The sequence below is a fragment of the Oreochromis aureus genome, linkage group 13, assembly GCF_013358895.1.
Source record: "Oreochromis aureus strain Israel breed Guangdong linkage group 13, ZZ_aureus, whole genome shotgun sequence".
In the NCBI taxonomy this organism is placed as follows: Eukaryota; Metazoa; Chordata; class Actinopteri; order Cichliformes; family Cichlidae; genus Oreochromis; species Oreochromis aureus.
In genome coordinates, this window is record NC_052954.1 from 26,851,650 (window position 1) to 26,866,301 (window position 14,652).

Sequence of the window (14,652 nt, forward strand, 5' to 3'; positions counted from 1 at the left end):
AAATTAAATGGCTTCTTGGCATTTAGGCTAAACTAAAAGATTAGGACACCTTCTAAATTCAGTGCAGGAGGAATATTAAATGCGATGGAATGCTTGAATTCATCTATGGAAATCACGTGTTTGCTGGTAAAGTTATCAGCAAGTTGTAACAGTGGGGCAGAATGAGACATCAGTGTGTTTAGGGTCTTTGTCATACAGCCAGTGATGGACACAAAGTACTCCTTATAGATCATCTTATTTAACTGAGCCGGTCATACAGTCTTCTATGTCAGATTAACAGTGAACCTAATTCGAAAGTAATAACTGATGAGGCCACAAGCTGTCTGCCACCTATCTTTTAAAGGTTGCTTTCTTTACATCGTCAACCATAATTTACTTTACAGCCTCGTCAAACTTGCCAGGTATGGTTACAAGATTTGAGACATGACTTGGAAAACCCAAATATAAACACTTCACACAGACAGGATGGAAAATTAACACTGACCACCTGCCAAATGCTAGTCAGTTTTGGCTGCTGATTATTACGTGGACACTTTAATATCATTTATAGATTCAATTTTGCTCTGAAAATTACACGAAAAGTTATTTGGCAAAACGGCTATTACAGATGTTGAAATTTAGAATTGACCAGCTGCGAAGGCTTGAGGACAGTGGTAATATTCTGTTGTGCACACACAGAAAATAGCGATTAAAAGCAGGGAGAACTGCGTGAGATGAGGGGAGTGAAGCGACAGACAGAGTAATGACGCCGTCCACATATTTAACACTTCACAGGTGCTTCCAAGTTTCCTTTTACCTGTTGAGGAAAATGTTATGAACTTGGCAGATAACAGACAGTGACCAGATACTTGATACACAGCCAATAAAAGAGGAACAAGACCAACACACACTGGATTAATTGTTCACTTAGTGGGTTATTAAGGATCAGTTGGGCTCCGACTGGATTTCGTCTATGCTAACAACAGATATTTATACATAACAAGGAGATCAGACAAAGCAGTGGATTGATTTAATGAATTAGTCTTATAAATATTTATGAAAACTTTACCCATATCATCTGACTACTTATTTGGAAGGGAAAAGCACCCATACCATGTGTGCGCATACAGTGAGAATAAAGTGGATGCAAAATGCTATCTATTAATTATTTATTCATTTATTTTCATCAGGAAGATGCTGTCAAACAGATGGTAAAGGATCTAAGAAATTGTATCTTAATGTTACCATTAATTATTCACTAAAACACATGATATGCACCTACAGTACATATATTCTATTTAGAACATAAAGAAATTACAGCAGCATTCCCTGAGCTATCAGGTTGATATTAAGACCAGACTGCTGCATGTGAAGACCAACAGTGAAGTTTAGTTTCCATTGTTCGTATGCTGCTTTAGATTTCCTTTGGTTTAGTTTGATTGACATATTTACATTACTATGAGATAGTTCTTTACAAGCTTGACAATGATCGCTCGGTTGCTTCATCAAACGACTGACAGCGGATATGGGACAATGAGGGAAGAAAATGGAAGACTTCTTGGCCGCATTTGTAGATATCCTCGGAAAGGGAAAGATCTTGTCAGGCTACTATAGAAACCCCTTCATTAAGAAACAGATGCAAATTATGACAGACAGCTTGGGTAACAATTTAGATTTCCAGATTTCCACTTCCAAATATGTAGTTTTAAAACTGGGTCAGCAGTAGAGTTTTGGACTTAAAGTGTGAGGAAGTTTTTGTCTAGCTGTGTCTAACAGTTGGCGAACTTGATACTATCATATTATCATAACTGATACAGATTAGAACAACATTCGAAACAGCAGTGTGAGACTCAGACGTTCGAGTTTGGATTTCATTACTGACCGGAAAATTTCAGAAAGTAGTGCAAGGTAGTTTGTAAGATAGGAGAAGGTAGACAGAACAGACAAACGCCTACACAAAAACAAACACATGCAGTCTCACAAATACATGCAAAAAAGAGACACACACACATTTAGCTGCGCACTTCAGGGATCACACTCCACAGCAGATATTTATTGTTCATTAGCAAGCAATGCAGCTGGTCTTGTCTATTACAATAAGTGATAGTTTGAAGGAGCGTCTGCCCAGGGAATGATCGCCATGGAAACGGCTCATAAATCCCAGCAGTGTGTGTTGCAGTTGGACCTGAGAGTCGGCAGTGTGTCTCACACACTGTTAGTCATCACCAACTACACACCTTGACAAGGCCGAGAAGAGCATAATACACACACGCACACACACACACTCATATTAAGCGCGCTCTTAATGAAACACCCTTACAGTAATAGAAGTGATGCACACCTGCACTTCAACAAAGGGTAAAGAGTGGACACACTCATGCTTTTATTTAAAAACAGGCAAAACGGACGTGAACTACACACAAATCCATGAACATTTTCACATAAAGGGAAACATTTTTTTTCTATTCACACTGGCACTCAGCTGCTTCTACTGGAAAAAAAAAATCAGTCGAGGTGAGGTGTGTTTGTTCTCTGCATGTCTGAGTATCTACCTGGATGAGGCTGGCAGCTGGGTTCCTCCTTTTTTCAAAGTGCTTTTGTCGATGCTGCTCCTGCACCTTCAGGGCAAAGCCTGAACCTAGGATGCCCTATGTGGAGAAAACAAAGACACACATTGAGTTTAAACTTGAAGAAAATTCACCATGGAGAAAAAAGCACCTGCTCTTATTTGTGTAATATGTACAGATTATTTTGAAGAAATACAGAAAGTGTAATGAGTCATTCTGCCACGATGTTTTACTCACAGCTGGCAGGGCAAAGAAGGAGATCCCCAGCAGAGCAAAACACGCTGATAATAACCGCCCTGTCCACGTCTGTGGGGTCTTGTCACCGTAGCCAATGGTTGTAAGGGTGATCTGAAAGTTCAGAGGACACTACTCAAATAATCATAGCAACTTTTATTTATACAATTTAACTCACAGGATGAAGGAAATTATATTTTTGCACGCTGAAATAAAAGAGACTCAAAGCTTTCATATACACAACAGATATAAACATCAAAGCATGCATCACATTCAGAGTATTGCAAAAGTGTACAAGTAGAAGTAGAGACTGAGATGTGCACTTTTATGTACTGTCTGCTTTTTGGATTTACTTCTGATATTCTTACAAAGACTGAAAAGTGCACAGAAGCAGTTCACATCATTTTATTACATTTAACAAAAACGTCTTGCCTTTAAGGTACCACATTCCTATCGACATGGCTATAGTATCATTTGTTAAACTTAATTTCAAATGAATTTCCAAATATAAGTGATATTAATAATTTTTATAATCTTCAATAACCGGTAAAGACAAGAGTTAATGACTTTCAAACCCATTTCTCAAATGGACTTATTAAACAGAATTAAAGAACACCAACATCTGCTGAATGGCACGCTGTGCATCTCCCAAATGTTCATATTTTTCCAACCAGGGAATAAAAGATTAACCAGTGTGAAGGAAAATATCCTCAGCATTCCGAAAGCTGTGTGAAATGCAGGTTCTAAATCTGTGAAACTGGCTTCTACATCTCTGTTTGGCAACTATTGTTTTTCACCTTAAAATTAAATGTATCTAAACTTGAGCTTTTAGCAAGTATAATACCACAGCTTTTAGTGTCCACCAGACAGAATCTTCTCCAAGGTCGCAGCATGTGGGACCATGGTGTGTCATTCCCAGAAGCTGAATAGGCCAGTCGCACCTGGCCGCAGGAGAAAATTGACTTTATTGATTGGGCCGTTTCTTGTTTGTGTGTTGTCTGTGTCCATATTTTCAAAGGAGGAAACAGTGCGGCATAGCCAGCCAAGTGTGAATTTAAAGACCATTCTTCCTTGTTTTTGTGTTGGATGTGTCATTAAGGTCACAGACAAACTATGAAAAGAAATATGTCACTGCTGCAAAAGTTTTCTTTATTTTTTGGATGTGAAAAAATTATGATGGGTTTGGAATATTTTAAGAGTTAAGAGTTCATTTTAAGAGTTAATAAAAATGATTCAGCTGTCATTCAATTAAGTTATGATTATTTTAGCTGAGACTTTAGGATGTCACAAACAGGACTGTCTCATTAATAATGTTAGCAAAGAGCTTTAGAGATTGGGGGCTTGGACAAAAAGATTTGTACTATTTTGGTCCATGAAAACTGAAATAAAATCAATTATTCAGTCCAAAGCTTTTTCAAAACAGTTTCAAAACCCTACAGTTGGACTAAGATCATTTTAACCGGCTGCGTTTTACAGCATGCCGTGTGCCAGGTTAGTGTGCATCTCCATGTGCTCACCGTGCCCCACCACAGAGCATCGGCGTAGGTGGCAAACTCCTTGTTGAATTCTTTCTCCACCAGATAGACCAAGAAGGAGGAGAAGATCAGCACCAGAAACCCTATATACCAGGCAGTCACCAGCTCCTGCAAGAAATACAGATAAAAGATCTTTATATTTTCATAAAGATGATTTCTAACCTTGTGCTGCAAACATGGTGAAAGATATATATAGTTTCCTTTTGAATATAATCGCTCCCTATTGAGATTTTCACCACGCCACATAAGTCATTAAGTAACATTATCTTTTCCCCCACTTTTCAACTTGGTTTATTGTAAGGAGAAAAAAAAACAGCTATATTTTGCAATGAAAATGTGGTCAATTTAAAGTTCACTGCACCAACAGTGACTACAGCACAAAATAAATATGAACATAAATGTATAAACTAGAAGGATGGTCACAATATCAGGAGTACATGCAACTGGCAAATAAAAGAAATTACATCGGCATATAATATATCAAACAGAACAGTAATAGCATACTTTATAAAGTACCTGTGAAAATGGTGATTAAAAACTAGCACTAACAGATTGTCAGGTGCCATATAATAACTCAACAACATTGCATTGATGCTATTTTAAATAAATGTGACAGTTTCCAGTTAGCTCAGTTTGCTGATATAAAATCTCACTGCAAGTTTCAAGTCTTACAGAAGGATGTTGGCTTTGAAGTGATAGTCCCATACAAAGTAAAGTTGATATTAAAGTACTTTGTTGCTAGCTAAAATATTCTTCAAATTCAACCGTTATTTGTTATTAGCAATGACCAAAACACAAACTTGGAGCTTCAAAAGGATCATCCATTAGTCCGCAAAACAATGGGACGATGACTGGGCGGCTAAGCCCGTCCGTTATATACAGTTTGTTATTCAGTAGAGGAATATATTTACACAATGTCAATTTTTGTGCAGCACAAAAGTGAGATTAATTGTACTTTAATTAACTGTGCCTTTTCTGTCCACACAGCTTTTATTTATAATTGTAATGACCCCAGCTCTCTCCAGGGATAAGGGGATGTAACATTAACAGTGGAAACAGCTAAAGGCAAGATTTTAATCTTTTAATGAGTAACAGTGTTAACAGAGAACACAACAAAAGAGGAGAGCCAAGGGCCCATGGTTGCTTTAAAGAAGAAATAAACAAAGAAACAAACATAAGAGACTCCTCATATTCACAGTTTACAGATGTTTCAGTAGCAAAACCAAAAACATTCACAAGTGAATGTGTCTAAACAAACAGTTTGTCTACATGTGTGACATTTGGATGAGGAAGCTAACCGCTGGCCCGGTCCCCAGGTACACTTTGAAGATGAGCACTAAATAAACATATTTAGTAACTCAAACTGAAGTAGCCAAAGTCTCAGAATGAACCGCAAGTGTTTGTAGTTAACCAGAAGAGCAGAATGACCAATGTACAATCTTTCCGGTAAGCACTAACAAGGTTTACGGAAATGGCGGCAGGCTGCTCACATTAAATCAAAAGTGGCCCTGACGAACTGCTCTGCTGCCCTTTTAAGCAGGTGACACTGCAGCTTTATTGGAGTAGGTACTGGGGCCAGTCCAAAGAGGCAGCTCAGCAGTAGAACGAGCAAGTAAAATGTCCAGTCACATTTTAGACTTCTTTGACAGCTAAAGTTACTTTATGCTTTCAAGCTTTTAAGTTGAGGTTTGTGTAAACAGTAATTCCAGTAAGTCTGATACAAAGTAGTTTAAAGCCAGCTCCACTTTAGCCGCAGTAACAGTCATAGGTTTATTTCTATATTTGAAATAATTTAGATAATTAATTAATCACATGTTCTAAACTATATTAGTTTAATTAACATACAACAGTGATTTGTAATACATAATAAAAGAGGTGGGTTGTTAGCAAATGTAGCAACACCCACCGTTAGCAAACCTACAAAATCAGGCCACCTAGTAATCTAGACAAACAGACGCAGATCCAAACACCTCTCTATAAGTTTAGTTGTAGATACCCTCCTGAAATGACTTTGTTAAAAAAAAAAAAAAGCCCTACCTTACTATGTGCGTAAACTACAGATCCAAGCAGTTTCCAGGTCCCTCCCCTACGGTCCATGCGCACCATGCGCAGGATCTGAAGGAAGCGAAGGCTACGCAGCGCAGATGTGGCAAAGATGTTACCCTGGCTACCAGCTGAAACCACAGCAACTGAGGCGATAAGTACGATGATGTCTGGGGAGTAAAAGAGGGAAAATTAAAGGTCATGGGTTTCACAATATTAGTAACAGGAACTGTGGTTGACTCACCTACTTTCTAAAGCCATCCAACCCGTCATCCGTCACCTTTAAAACAACTACTGATTCGCTAGAAGTGGTTTGTTTCCTTTAATTTACATGTTATATATATTAGTCTTTGTTTGTCACTCTATCTACAGCTTTAAGATATCATACGTATTTTGTCTCACTGAATTTCCCGAGATATTGTCGTTTTCCTTGCTTGAACACTAAAATAAGAACTGAGAACTGCAGTCTTTTAAAAATGTGTGTTTTTATGTTCTACCCATAGCTGTAGTTACTAAGGAAAGACAAGTTTTTATCAACATTGTTGCAATAATAGTATAACTTCCCACTTATCAACCTGTTTATATAAGAAATTATAGTGTAACATCACAGGGAAAATATTAAGAGAACGCTATACAAACACAATTAAACTGTTTGGAGTTGTGAATGGCTTCATTCATAAATTGTACAGTTACACAGCAACATCTTCACACAGACCTACCTATGACACAAAACGGTTTTCTGGCAAAGCGGAGACGTCCCTGCCAGCCTCGATAGCGGCAACAGCAGCCAGCACTCCATATCCTGATGATGTACTCCAGGCCAAACACTACAATCATCACAAACTCCTGCAGGATCCATACACAATAATTCACACACTTGAACCTTGTAGCATCATAAAGACAGTCAAACACCACAATCATCACAGACTCTCACAGGACGCACACACAATAGTTCACATGCTTGAACCTCGTAGCATCATAAAGATAGACTTAAAAAGTTATTCTTTCAATAACTTTTTTAAAAAAGTCAAAAAAAGGTAAATCTGTAAAAAAAAATAAAAAAAATCATCACTTGCACTATAATCACTGTTCCTTTATGCATTTTAATGAGGGTAATTTATAGTCACTACATGAAACAATTTGATGCTCCTGGCAGGAAAAGAAAAGTTGCAATTTACAACATTGTTAATGACTGTTTTCCATTAAGGTGTGCCAGTTCCTTGGTTTTTTTTCATAATGCAGACTGATTCACTAGTCAGACTTACAGTGATAATTCAGTGTTACAAGGCCATTAACACACTTAATGGCTAAACTTCTGCTTTTCTTGCTTTGGCAGTAAAGATGTCTGTAATAAGAAAGACAGTTTTACTGCAGATACTTTGACTCATCAAAGTAGACAGTAACACCTGGACTAAAGCCTGCCAAAATATTTGTTTTCATGCTGATAATGAGTCACAATTATAACAATTCTTTGAAAAGAAAAACTTTACTTTGGAGAATGTGGTCAATGTACTGGTCCATGTCCACATTAAGGCTACAGGAGACGCTCAGCCATGGAAACCCATGATATGATGCTCCTAGTGCAGTTTTTGTGTTGGTGTAAATGAGCTGTTGCTGTAAATGCCAGAGGTTTTGAAATTTCCAGTTAAGGAGTCTGCAGAGCGTTGGGACTTGGGGACCCCGCTCTGTAACTTCATGGTCGAGTTGCTATGGTTCCATCAAGGCTTTAACTTTGCAATTATACCATTTCATGTGATCGTGGAATATCTAGGAGGGAAGAACCTTCACAAACTGATTATTATATATCTGATTATTAGTGATCTTATTACAGTACCATGCTCCAACCCTGAGCTCTTTTAAAAGATCCATTCTTTCACAGATTTTTGTAAAGGCAGACTGCATTGCTAGGTGCGTTATTTCTAAATGGGACTGTAAACACCTGAATTCAAAGATTATGAGGTGTGGACAAATACTTTTTTCAACATAGAGTATCCTTGTTGTACAGGGCTACATGAGAAGATTAGTAGAACTCTGATATATGAAATATAAAGTCATAGCCAGCTTTTAGCTAAAATCTAAAGAGATGAACCAATAAAGGTTAAAAAAGTAACAAAACTCCAGAAGGTGACTGTGCTTACATAAAAGTGTTATAAAGTAATAACTCAGTATAACAGGGTAAGCCAACAGGATACCCCATGTTAATCAGTGAGCTTTACAAGGATTTAGAAAGTCTGCTTAACGTATGCTAACCTTAGCTATCTGCTTTCCTTTCACTTTTCTCATGCAAGTCTCACGACTGGAAATGGCCGTTCCTTTAAAAAATCGGACAAATCCAAATAATAGGAAGAAACAATACTGTATGCCACTACAGCTCCACTAACAAAAAGTAGTTATATAATATTGGTTATACTGTGTATAACAGTTCACTGTGTGATCTGTCAGTCATCCACAGTGATCTTCACCATGAGCACTTCAAGAATATCTCTGCTGTACAAAAAGTAAACAGTTTTGTGTTATTTTTGCAATATCTTTTAATTTTTTATCACTATCTCAGCTGACAGATTTGTTTTCTGCTCAAGCACGTCCAAAGTACACACTGTTAAACTGACTGATTTAACAAACTGATTTAGACACACACACACACACACACACACACACACACACACACACACACACACACACACACACACACACACACACACAGAGTTATTTTACTGCATGACTCTATCACAAAATCATACAATGTAAACCCAATAAGCACTCTCCAGGAGACACATACTGATTGAGTCCAACTATTTGTATGAGTGTGTGTGTCTGTGCATGTAGGTGTCAGTGCAGGTGCATTTGTGTGTGGTTGTTTGCTTGTGTGTCCTACCAGGATGAGCAGGCAGTGCGAAGAGAACTCCTGGTGAGCAGGGATGGTGGAAAACACAGAGAGAACTAGACATCCGAATACCAGGATAAACCTTTGAAGACAAAACACACAGACACACACACACACATACACACATATTAATACAAAACATATATGTGCAATAAAGATGATTTAGACTTTCGTAAAGGTTTAGACTCGTTAGCTCAGGTAATGCACGTATTTTCAGTGGTATGCTCACGAGAAAGAGGGATTCTCTGGAAGTGATTATTTCTCCCCCACCAGGCTACAATCTGGATTTAAACTGTTGAGGGCCTTATTAGTTTCTGACGAAACAATGTTTAAAGCTTCAGCATCCTTTATTTTATTACAGCACTGTAATTTAGTGAACAGAGGGAAGGCAAAGAAATGGTTATCACAGTAACAATAACACAAGCTGAACAAGCAACTGAAACAGTGCTGCAGGATCTGATAGGCCTCAAAAGACTGTAAATACATTCTGTTGTTGACTAGTTATCCTAGGGTGAAGAATAATCCCTTTAAAGGGGAGCCATTATATTAATTTCCAGCTTAATATATTTATTACTCTACTAGAGCAGGTTGGCATGATTTCCTGTTCGAAATGAGCTGTTTCTTCCTTCCTCAATGATCCTTATCTGGTCTACAGTGGCCCTTCAGTTCATTTCATATACACATACTTTCTTCTGATTGGCTGCCCCTTGTAAACAGAAAGGTAGCACTGTTGGACAGGGCTTCTGTGGTGAAATACTATCTTAGTTATACCCACTCTCAATTATATCATGCAGAGCCAAGAATAGAAAAATTGTGTGAAACTGAGCATCTAGAGCTCGCTGAAGCCTGAGTTTTTGGCTCATAGAGATTATATAGACACTGAACTTATTATTTATATTTCACAGGAAAAAAACACACACACAAACAAAAAAAAAGCTAAAATATCAGTATAAAGGGGGAGTCACTGGAAAATCTGTATGTCAGAGCTGATATCTCACAATCTGTATGTCAATCCAAAACTGTTACTCTTAGAATCCGGTCATGAAAAAAAAAGTATTTTCTAATTTCTTCTTTTTCTTCTTCTTCTTCTTCTCCTTTGGCTGCTCCCTTTAGGGGTCGCCACAGCGCATCATCTGCCTTCATCTCACTCTATCCCTAGCATCCTCCTCTGCCACACCAACTTTCTGCACATCCTTGTAATTTGATTTCTGATAATTACTGTAAAGCTTGAGTCATAATCAGAGTGAAACTGTGGGGTATGGATCTGGAATAACATGGATACACTCGGAGTAAAAGCTCCAATTTCCAACGTGCTGTTTCAAATTACAATATAGACACAAACTACATCACTGCTGCCCGCAAGGAAACCACTCAGTCTCTTGTAAGTCATATGGCAACTTGGTTAATGAGCAAATACAAATTAAAATTCATAATGCAGCTTCCAGGCAACATATGCACCAGCTCGCAGTCCCAGCCTACCGTTCTTCAGAGTAACTCTGAACTGTTTTTGTTTTTTTCCAAGATGCCATCTGTCTTTTTGATATTTATGTATCTATGGTCTCATTCCCACAGATTTTTTAAAGGTTTGTTTTCCAGTTTTATTCCCTTTCTCATTTTCGGAACCCTCGCTCTTACTTGTCTCTTTAATATACCAAATTCTTTACTGATCCCTCCCACATTGTTTCCCTCCTCACCTCCTATCCTCCAACTGTAATCTCTCCTTCCTTCAGCCTTCTGTTTCTCTGGACACATTTTATTTTCTCTCTTCTGGCTTCCTTGTATGATTGATGTCAGGATTTATTTTCCATGGGATCCACAAGGAATATGAAAAGTGAGGTGAATGTTCATGTGTGTACCTGGCTGCGTGCTTCACAGCAGCAGAGGACTGATGGTTCGAACTTCCAGCGCACATCTGCATCTGATACTGGCTCCTTGTCTAATAGCTCTTTACTGTCATGCAGACAGACAGCATGAAGAGCACATTTAAAAGCAGCATCCAGTTGTGATAGAGAAGTTTGTGTGTTGTTTGTGTGTGTGTGTGTAACCACTGATCCTCAGGACAACTTGTCAAGAAAAGTAGAAAACCAGGCATAGGTAGTCCTTTAGACCAGGTCTGAGCCAGGTCAGGTTTTAACATGACTTTCCTGATGATTTTTGTTAGGCGTTAGCAGTTTGGGAAGTGTCCAAGCTTGTGGTGGATCGGTTCTATCTCTCTGCTCCACCTCATTCACTGCAGCGACAAGACACTTCCAGGCAATGTGTTTGGCTTTGTTTGCCAACCCACTAATTTGACCACTAAAAATTATGTGCTGACCGGCTTCAATCAGTCAGTTATCTTTGAAAAAAAATGCTTTTCCTGTTAGGATCATGGTCATTCCTAACTCAATCCTATTCCATTTAAGAAACTAGATGGCAGGTTATGTCTTTATGGCAGGTTATGTCTTTGTGCCAGGACCAACCAGGACTGAGGACTCTCCCATAAAGGAAACTTACCTGTGGTTAGATTCTCACTCTCTCCATGCTTTGGCACACCTGGGGTGCTGCTCTGGAGCAGTTCTTTTGTTTGTAAAAGGTTTGTGGTGGGAGTCAGAGGACTAAGTAATTTTCACACATATGCTCTTTTATGTTAGACACAACCTAATGGTCCCTTTCCACATTTTGTACAACCTTGAATAATTTTCTTCACTTTTAAGAGGACTCAAAATTATTGTGGCTGTCCCGTTACTCCCTCCTTCCAACCAGTGGGCGTAAGAGTGGCTGTCAAGAAGCCACTGTTAAGGAAAGGAAAGAGGAAATGTAACATTTGACAGGTATGCCAAATTACAAAAGAAATGGACTGAAAATGAGTAACTACATGTCTTATAGAATGATGAACCTTTGGTTCAAATCAATATGCGTGGAGGAGATCAGGAGAGCTGGCTACAACAGTGTAAACAAAATGATGTTTTTATGAATGCAGCAAAGCATCATCACATTTTGATGCACCATGTGATACTATTTAGAAAATGTCTGCTTGGCAACAGCTTCATTTTCACCAGTGTGACAATGATCCCAAACATACTGGCAGTGCAGTAAAAGCATAATGATGGAGGAACACACAGTGGAGCACTATCAGTCATGAACTGGCCTCCCCAGAGCAGTGAGGGATCATGATGACAGCACAAGCTGCAGCAAAGATTCAAAGAAGAGATTTGGACTGTCCTTCAAGAAGCCTGGAGAAGTACTCCTGAAGACTACAAAAACACTTTCTGTAAAAGCAGTGTGGGATGCTCCACATCTCTTGTTTATGGAAGAGACCAGATCAACTTCTCTGAAATGATTGGATGGATGCATTTATGTTTACTTTATGGAGCAAAATATATCCTAGCTTGTAACATATCCTTCAAGTGTGGCCATTTAAAGAATTCTCCCTCTAATGTGGCTGCACAGCATGTTTTTTCATTGCTAGATGCTATGAATGCTTGTTTCATTAAATTATTTATCTATTTAGGCTGGTGAGTCCTGAATTTCAGCAGGAAATTATGAATATGAAGACAAAAGAGTTTCTGAATCATGTGCACTGGTTTCAGAACATTTTAGAGGGTAATATCGCAGAAGTTGGCTTGTAACTTCAGAGGTAAGCAGTAGTGCTCTTCTTTGTCTTGCGATCTAGCTGACCTTTCAGCCAATCTGACACCTTTTGGAAACACAGATAGCTTCACTAAACACGCCACTCTGAAAATTGACCTATAAAAGTTTTTCAGAGACACCTAAAGTGTGCATGCAGTGGTGTATATGTAGGCCTTATTCCACACACTACATTTTAGAAACATAAAAATGCATCACTAGCGCATCAATTGCGTGTTTGCATTGGTACTCTTTGTAAGAGCGTGTAATTTTAGAAGCAATGACATGTACAAATTATACTGTGATGTGATTTGAAATTGGTTAAAGAATTTTTCTCCCAAATTTCTTGACTTAATAAAGTGAAGCCTGGCAAAATTTCAGTGTCCAAATGTAATTTCTAACTCTATTGTGTATTAGACAATTGCATATTTTCAAGATGTTTTTATTTTTCATCCTCATGTTTCTGCTATTTTCTTTCTAATCACATTTCAGTACCAGGCTTTTAGTGAATAAATAAAACGAGTGAAAGAGTACAAGCCAAAGTGCATACTGAACGGTTTAGTGTACTGTGTGAAAATAGAGCAATGAGAGACCTTGATTACAGCCTTCGGCAAAATCAGACCATCAGTTGAAAGTGAATAGCTGCTGCAATTTCCAATCGGGGACTACATGAATAACTTTGGAAACACACGTTATTATTCTTTGATGTTTATAACAACACAAGCAGAGGCATTCTCGATGAACGCTCCACGCTATATTTACAATGGCAGCAGTTTTCCTTTTTGAGGAAGGAGATGCAAAGATCACCCATCACATCAGACAGCTCTTTACCATTTGGTGGACAGGTACTGGATCTGTAATTTCAGTCATCAGATGATTATTGTTTAGACATGCTGATGAGAAGAAGGCATGACTGCGGGTTTCTGAGTCAACCGTGTGATTATGAATAATGAAAAATTCGAATGAACTCTTGGCTTTCTGTTTTTAAAAGTGCCATAATTTTACATCACTCATCTGAAATCAGCATAGTATCAACATTGCTTTAAGCATCCAGGAACATGTGTGTGTCTTCCATCTGTTGCATCTCTTGTCGGACATCGGTTGATGATGAAATTATTCAGTGGATGCAGGCAGACATGACGAACAAGGAAGAACTGATGAGAGATATAGTTGATAACAGTTCCTTGGTGAATGTGCCACTTTTTAGAGATAGCTGCACAAATAAAGTAGAAGAGCTGAGATCTGTGTGGCTAATTCTGAGAAAGCTGAGTATGCAGTAACAAGTATGTATTCAGTACAAGTATCTCAAGCAAGACTCTCTATTAAATATATCTTTTTAGTTTTCGTTAAGGCTATTGAGAAAATGCTATGTTGATGATGTTTCACTTGCTGGGCCCACGTCCTTATTTTATGTTTGACAGCGTTTTAGTAGATAAAGGTTAAGATAAAGACAAAGGCTTGGACATGAATTGAGCTGATGTTTGGGGAAGGCCTCGAAGCTGACTGGTGGCGGCTCCCGGGCCGATCCCCATGTACTAAATAGAAGTGAAGAATTAAAAAGGGCAGGGAGGGTGGGGCACGTAAACGAGAATGAATAGATGAGAACCGGAAGGAGCGTGTTTGGAGGCGTGGTCCGGCTTCTGAAATTCAGATACTTTATCTCCAAATGTTTTAACAACACATTGTGAAAAACAGATCCAGTGGTTTTAAAGCAGCTACTTGTCCCAAAAGATATAATTAAATAAAAAAACTCATGGTGCTGACTTTGAGAATGTAATAGATGTTGGCAGCTGACTAGCAATGG

General features: G+C 38.4%; 1 protein-coding gene across 1 annotated transcript in view; it reads right to left on the reverse strand.

Moving 5' to 3' along the window:
• LOC116324848 (potassium voltage-gated channel subfamily KQT member 4-like) overlaps positions 1 to 14,652 on the reverse strand; it is a 109,966-nt gene that overhangs the window by 21,827 nt on the left and 73,487 nt on the right. Inside the window, exons 2-7 of the mRNA XM_039621365.1 lie at positions 9,234 to 9,324; positions 7,078 to 7,204; positions 6,353 to 6,528; positions 4,298 to 4,423; positions 2,784 to 2,894; positions 2,532 to 2,627 (exon numbers count right to left, since the gene is read on the reverse strand). Of these exons, the coding sequence (XP_039477299.1) occupies positions 2,532 to 2,627; positions 2,784 to 2,894; positions 4,298 to 4,423; positions 6,353 to 6,528; positions 7,078 to 7,204; positions 9,234 to 9,324 (727 nt within the window). The remainder of the gene's footprint in view (positions 1 to 2,531; positions 2,628 to 2,783; positions 2,895 to 4,297; positions 4,424 to 6,352; positions 6,529 to 7,077; positions 7,205 to 9,233; positions 9,325 to 14,652) is intronic.